Source organism: Alosa pseudoharengus, unplaced genomic scaffold (assembly GCF_046254945.1).
Source record: "Alosa pseudoharengus isolate Yale_2024_CS ecotype anadromous, Long Island Sound unplaced genomic scaffold, YU_APseudo_1.1 YU_APseudo_1.1_scf_22, whole genome shotgun sequence".
NCBI lineage: Eukaryota > Metazoa > Chordata > Actinopteri > Clupeiformes > Clupeidae > Alosa > Alosa pseudoharengus.
Window position 1 is genome coordinate 7405104 of NW_027468680.1, and position 7500 is coordinate 7412603.

General features: G+C 48.9%; 1 protein-coding gene across 3 annotated transcripts in view; it reads left to right on the forward strand.

The window, feature by feature from the left end:
• cdc42bpaa (CDC42 binding protein kinase alpha (DMPK-like) a) overlaps positions 1-7500 on the forward strand; it is a 105635-nt gene that overhangs the window by 87150 nt on the left and 10985 nt on the right. For all 3 annotated transcript variants that reach the window (XM_076300387.1, XM_076300390.1, XM_076300389.1), the window contains 8 exons: positions 150-289; positions 746-827; positions 2117-2339; positions 2656-2718; positions 3040-3401; positions 3802-4036; positions 6252-6349; positions 6542-6626. In XM_076300387.1, coding sequence (XP_076156502.1) covers positions 150-289; positions 746-827; positions 2117-2339; positions 2656-2718; positions 3040-3401; positions 3802-4036; positions 6252-6349; positions 6542-6626 — 1288 coding nt within the window. The remainder of the gene's footprint in view (positions 1-149; positions 290-745; positions 828-2116; positions 2340-2655; positions 2719-3039; positions 3402-3801; positions 4037-6251; positions 6350-6541; positions 6627-7500) is intronic.

A 7500-nucleotide genomic window follows, 5' to 3' on the forward strand; every position in this document is an offset into this window, starting at 1 on the left:
TGTGTGAGAGTGAGTCCTGTCATGTGTTGGATACCTTATGTGTTTTGTGTGAGTGAGTCCTGTAGTCTTGTGTGTAATCATGAATTGTGTGTGTGTGTGTGTGTGTGTGTGTCTGTGTGTGTGTGTGTGTGTGTGTGTGTGTGTGTCAGGTTCCGAAGCCGGCGGGTGTAAAGAAGGGCTGGCAGCGAGTGCTTGCGGTGGTGTGTGACTTCAAGTTGTTCCTGTACGACGTGGCCGAGGGCAAGGCGGCCCAGCCCAGTGTAGTAGTCAGCCAGGTCATGGACATGAGGTCAGTCACCACATAGCACACCACACCACACCACCACACACACACACATACATACATACATAGCACACCACACCACCACACAACACACATACATACATAGCACACATACATACATAGCACACCACCACACAACACACAGCACACACACACATACATAGCACACCACAAGCACACGTGCATACACCCACACGCGCACACACATACATAGTACACCACGTGCACACACACACACACACACACACACGGAGACACACACAGTCACACACACAGACTTACACATGGTCAGTCCCCACAACATAATGCACACGCCACCATACATGAGGAACATGGAGTACAACGTCTATATTGTAGACCATATTGCTCCTAGAACAGAGCAGGATGTTGATGATGTTCAGAGCACAGCATATGGCCAGACGGACTGACCGCTTCTCTGTCTCTCTCGTCTCCCCGCTGCAGAGATGAGGAGTTCTCCGTCAGCTCAGTGCTGGCATCTGACGTCATCCACGCCAACAGGAAGGACATCCCCTGCATCTTCAGGGTGAGTACGCCTCTCGCAGGCGCAGGCCCTCATATCCCGCACCACGTGGTGGAACAGCGCTACAACTAGATGATGATTTAGCTGGTGTGGGAACATATGTCTGAAAATGAAACTTCTTGGTGGGATAACCAACCAATCACAGGCAGTTCATTTTTTTTTTATTTTTTTTTTGTTATAGGCTGGTGAAGTCCTTTTTTTAAAATGACTGTATTAGAGTATGGAGCAGCACTTTGGGTTGAAGATGAAGGTCTTCTCTGGATCATGGGTGTTACTGTGTGTGATGTTATCTAACAGAACCTCCTGTGGTCACTGCCATAATTCCGTTTATATTAGCTCATTAAGCCCTGACTGCTTGGCCATTAAGCCATCCAGTGAGCTTTGGGCTGCACTTAAAAGAAAACTGAGGAGTGGTTCTGAGAAGATGATTGGGGGTTGAGCAGATGTCCTCTGCAAGCTGCTTTGTTTTACAGTTGTGCAAGCAGTTCTTAGAATGCTTTGTACTTTCATTTGAATACAATTTGGGTTTTCCAACAACGGAAAATATGAATTCCCTTAGCATTCATTTTCATCGCTGTGGGGAGTTGAGAATCTTGTCCTTCTCTTTTAAGTGGAATGGCACACTCAGTGGGAGATGAAACCCCATCTCACACTCTGCCCCTCACCACACATTTCACAAACAAAAAAGCTTTTCATTTGGCTGCGGCGCTCGTTTAGTTTTTTCACTTTTCTTCCTGCTCATTTTCCTGCCTCCAGTATGGTGGTGTTTGTGGTTAACTGCCATTTCTGTGGAAACGTTTGTTGACTCTGTATGGTGTTCTGCCCTGGAGTCATAACCGGCTTCCAGCTTCTTTTTTTTCTTTCTTTTTTATCTGCAGTGATGATCCTGGTTCAGCTTTGCCTTTTGAAACTGTCAACGGCATTTTTAAATAAGCTCTAAAGAATGACAAAGATATCTGGTATAGATGAACGTGTGTGTGTGTGTGTGTGTGTGTGTGTGTGTGTGTGTGTGTGTGTGTGTGTGTGTGTGTGTGTGTGTGTGTGTGTGTGTGTGTGTGTGTGTGTGTGTGTGTGTGTGTGTGTGTGTGTGTGTGTGTGTGTGTGTGTGTGTGTGTGTGTCTGTGTGTGTGTGTGTGTGTGTGTGTGTGTGTGTGTGTTCATGTCCCCGTCCCCTCACTTCTTGTCCTCCTGCCCATCTCCTAGGTTTCTGCCTCTGGTCTCCTAGGTGACGGAATCCCAGCTGCTCTTGTCCTGTCCCGGTGTGACCCCGTGTGCTCTCTCCTGTCTCCTAGGTGACGGCGTCCCAGCTTGCGTCGGCGGCGGGTGGCAAGAAGTGCTCGGTGCTGCTGCTGGCCGACAGCGAATCAGAGCGCAGCAAGTGGGTGGGGCTCCTGAGCGAGCTACAGCGGCTGCTACGCAAGAACAAGCTGAAAGAGCGATCGGTGTACGCGCCCAAGGAGGCCTATGACAGCGCCCTGCCCCTCATCAAGGGCACGCAGACCGCCACCATCATAGGTGGGACGCGCCACCAGGGGGCACTGCTGACAGACACAGAGACATGTTTGCTTATAACTAATGTCAATAAACATAATACTACATAATGCTTCTATGTCAATGTAATTTGTGTAACCACACCATCTCGATGCCCAAGACAAATTTCTCTATGTTAGAGACATTAAAGGCTCATCTTATCTTAATATTTGACCACTGTTAATATAGATTAATAGTGCTAAGTAAAGTGACATAGCCCACATTAAACATATAATATAATAATAGGGTTGGTTATAAAGGTTTTCTGAAGATTTAACTCTACTAATGTTTTCATCCTCAGATCATGAACGGATCGCTCTGGGGAATGAAGAGGGGCTGTATGTTATTCATGTTACCAAAGATGGTGAGTTTGGGAAAACCTGAACACAGTATCATTATGACACTATATTGAAAGTTGAAACCATCTCCAAATTCCAGTCCACTATCACTCTATCCTAACTCAAACACACATACACACACACACACACAAACCTGAACCTGCCATGTCTGCCTAACAGACATCACCCATCTCCCAATCTGTATAATGACTATTTATTTATAATATCACACACATGCGTAAACACACACACACACACACACACAAACAAACAAACAAGCGCACACACACAGACCGATCTAAAAGCCTTTATCAAACCTCTAACCCTCCCTTGTGTGCCGCCTGCAGAGATCATCCGCGTGGGTGACAATAAGAAAGTGCACCTCATCGAGCTCGTCCCGTCGGAGCAGCTTCTGGCCGTGGTGTCCGGTCGCAACCGGCACGTGCGTCTGATCGCGGCCTCGGCGCTGGACGGGCGCGAGAGCGAGGCCTACAAGCTGGCGGAGACCAAGGGCTGCCAGGTGCTCTGCTGGGGGCTGCTGAGGCAGGGCGCAGCGCTCAGCTGCCTGTGCGTGGCGGTCAAGCGACAGGTCATCGTCTACGAGCTGATCAAGACGCGCACGCGACAGCGCAAGATCAAGGAGCTGCAGGCGCCCGCGGCTGTCCAGTGGATGGCCATCATGAGCGACAGACTCTACGTCGGCTACCAGGTATGGGGATGAAGTAACAACAGGCAGGGGGCTTTTTTTTTCAAGCAGATTTTTTTTTTTTTTTTTTTTTTTTTGTGAAATGTAAAGAATGAAAATGTGTGCAAGATGGTTAATATTAATGTCTAGCTGAACAGGGATCGCGCTGCCTGTTGTCTTTGATTAGACTGGAATCTTTTGCATTTCTACAAAAATGTTGTCTCTTCCTAACAATATGTGATGCGATCGGGGAAAACCCTTCACATGGTGCAATTTTCCCAGCTGATTCTCCAGAATTTTACTAGGGGACAGTGTCCAGAATGTTGCTAGGATGGTATCAGAATCTTAAGCTGGTGAAATTTCACCAGAGAGTGTTGAAACAGAGCCGGGTTGACCTGCCCTCCCTCGTCTTCCTCGCCCGCAGGCGGGTTTCATGCGCTACAGCGTGCAGGGCGACGCCTCCCCAGCGCCCCTGCTGCACCCGGACGACCACACGCTGGGCTTCATCGGGCAGCAGGGTCTGGACGCCCTGGTTGCCGTGGAGATCTCCACCAAGGAGCTGCTGCTCTGCTTCAGCAGCGTGGGCGTGTACGTGGACTGCCAGGGACGACGCTCACGCCAGCAGGAGCTCATGTGGCCCGCCGTGCCCTCCGCCTGCTGTGAGTGGACACACACACTGCACACGACACACACACACACACACACACACACACACACACACAGCACATATACAGTATACACACACACAACACAGCATACACTGCGCACACACACTACACACCACACACACACACTACACACCACACACACTGCACATATATACACACACAACACAGCATACACTGCGCACACATATATACACACACACACACTGCACATATTTACACACACAACACAGCATACACTGCGCACACATACATACACACACACACACACACACTGCACATATATACACACACAACACAGCATACACTGCGCACACATACATACATACACACACACACACACACACACACACACACACACACACACACACACACTGCACATATATACACACACAACACAGCATACACTGCGCACACATACATACACACACACACACACACACACACACTGCGCACACATACATACACACACACACACACACACTGCACATATATACACACACAACACAGCATACACACACATACACACACACACTGCACATATTTACACACACAACACAGCATACACGACACACACTGCACATATATACACACACAACACAGCATACACGACACACACTGCACATATATACACACACAACACAGCATACACGACACACACTGCACATATATACACACACAACACAGCATACACTGCGCACACATACATACATACACACACACACACAACACAGCATACACTGCGCACACACACACACACACACACACACACACACTGCACATATATACACACACAACACAGCATACACACACATATACACACACACACACACACACACACACTGCACATATATAAACACACAACACAGCATACACACACATATACACACACACACACACACACACACACTGTATCATGGGTGTCTACATGAACAGTTAGGCCAGACGGTCCCGCTAGCAGGAACTTGTGGCCAGCAGTGCCCTCGGCCTGCTGTGAGTGTACACACACACACACACACACACACACACACACACACACACACACACACATTGACTGGTGTGCCCACCTCCTGCTGTGACGCCACTTACAGAAGGTCACACACACACACACACACACACACACACACACACATAGAGAAAACACACACACACACACACACACAAACACGCACACTGACACAGTCACACATCACATCATGCAACAAAACACAACATGACATGCTATATGAGAGAGACTGATCTAAAGCATAGCTCTACGCCACACACTTCAGCACAAATGTAACCTGTATGGGGTCTTTGACCCGCCAACACATTAAAACACAGCCTAACACACCACATATAACACACACACACACACACACACACACACCTGCCACACAATACCCACACGCCGTGCCCCTAATTCAAGTGGACACAATAGCTCAACATGACATGACACAACACATCACAGGACTGACAGGCCGTGAGGCCCCAGCCAACAGAAGAAGCCTCTCGCCCCACGTCTCCGTTTGAAATGGCACAACACGGCTCTTGGACAGCGTGGCACCATGCCCTTTGTTTGCTGTTGATCGGACGTGCAGGGGTCGTGCCACGCTGAGAGTGCTGGCACAAAGGGCACAGTATGACCTGACACGCCATGACAGCCTGGCACAACACGGCACTGCCCAGTGTGGGCCGATTGGCTTTGCCAGGGAGATCTTGCCCTGTCCACTGCGCCAGAGCACAGCCCAGTAAAACACAGCTTGACACACACATCATCACACACACACACACACACACACACACAAAACACACACACACATCACACCACACATCACAGGCTGCAGCTCAGGGAAACATGGCCTCTACATCAACCCCCACTCAACTCTCTCTGTTTAGCTCTTCCTCCCACTTTCTCTCTGTCTATAGATCTCTCACTTTACTCTCTCTCTCTCTCTCTCTCTCTCTCTCTCTCTCTCTCTATCTCTGTCTATAGATCTCTCACTTCTCTCTCACTCTCTCTGTAGATCTCTCTAGATCTCTCACATCCCTCTCTCGCTCGCGCTCTCTCTCTCTCTGTAGATATCTCCTTCTCACTTCTCTTTCTCTCTGTTTCTGTAGATCTCTCCATCCCTCTCCTCTCCTTGTTTCTCTCATCCCCTCCCCCAGGTTTTTAACTATAAAAGTAAAGGTGATATTTAATAGTCGCTGTCTCCCTCCCTCCCTGCAGGTTACAGCGCCCCCTACCTGTCAGTGTACAGTGAGAATGCAGTGGACGTGTTTGATGTGAACACCATGGAGTGGATCCAGACCATCCCTCTGAAGAAGGTGAACACACACATCGCTACACACACACACACACACCGCCGCAGCCAGAACACACCTGGCTGTGTGCTGCATCCGTACACACTACACACACATCTCATCAGGAAATCACATGTCTCAGCCACCTGTCTGTGTGTGTGTGTGTGTGTTTGTGTGTGCATGTGTGTGTCTGAATGTGTGTGTGTGTGTTTGCAGGCTCACCCGCTGAACACAGATGGCTCATTGAACCTTCTGGGGTTGGAAACGGTTCGCCTCATTTACTTTAAGAACAAGACAGCAGGTAAGAGACCCCCCCCCCCCCTTTTCCCCCATTTAAACTCTCACACACACACCACACCTGCCCAGGGCCTTCAGTACAGCACATATACACACACACACACACACCCCTGTCCAGGTGGGCTGTGAGCGCAGCTGACCCCATTCCCAGCTCCAGTGCCTGGGCTAAACGTGGAACAGTCACTAGCAAACAACCAAGGGGGCAGCCGTGGCCTACTGGTTAGCACTTCCTGTAACCGGAGGGTTGTCGGTTCGAACCCTGACCAGTAGGCACGGCTGAAGTGCCCTTGAGCAAGGCACCTAACCCCTCACTGCTCCCCGAGCGCCGCTGTTGATGCAGGCAGCTCACTGCGCCGGGATTAGTGTGTGCTTCACCTCACTGTGTGTACACTGTGTGCTGTGTGTGTTTCACTAATTCACGGATTGGGATAAAAGCAGAGACCAAATTTCCCTCACGGGATCAAAAGAGTATATATACACTTACATACATACAATACCAGAACCTTTATTTACTGAACACCTGAATCAGGAGAATAGTCCTGTTACAAGAACCTATTACATCAACAACCTTGACTGATGTGGGTGAATTGAGATGGGGAGTTCTGATGCATCTGAACAGAAATGATCTGATGTGGTCTGGTGGTGCATGGTGATCTGATGTGGTTTAATGTGTTTTGATCTGAGTGGTTTTATGTAATCCAAAGTGGTCTAAGACTGTCTGAAGTGGTCTAAGGTGATATGATTTGGTCTAATGTGATCTAAAATTGTCCAAGGAGGTTTGATGTAGTCGAATGGGATCTGAAGTGGTCTACTAAGGTTTGATGTGGTCTAAGATGGTCTAATGGGATCTAAAGTGGTCAAAGGAGGTTTGATGTGGT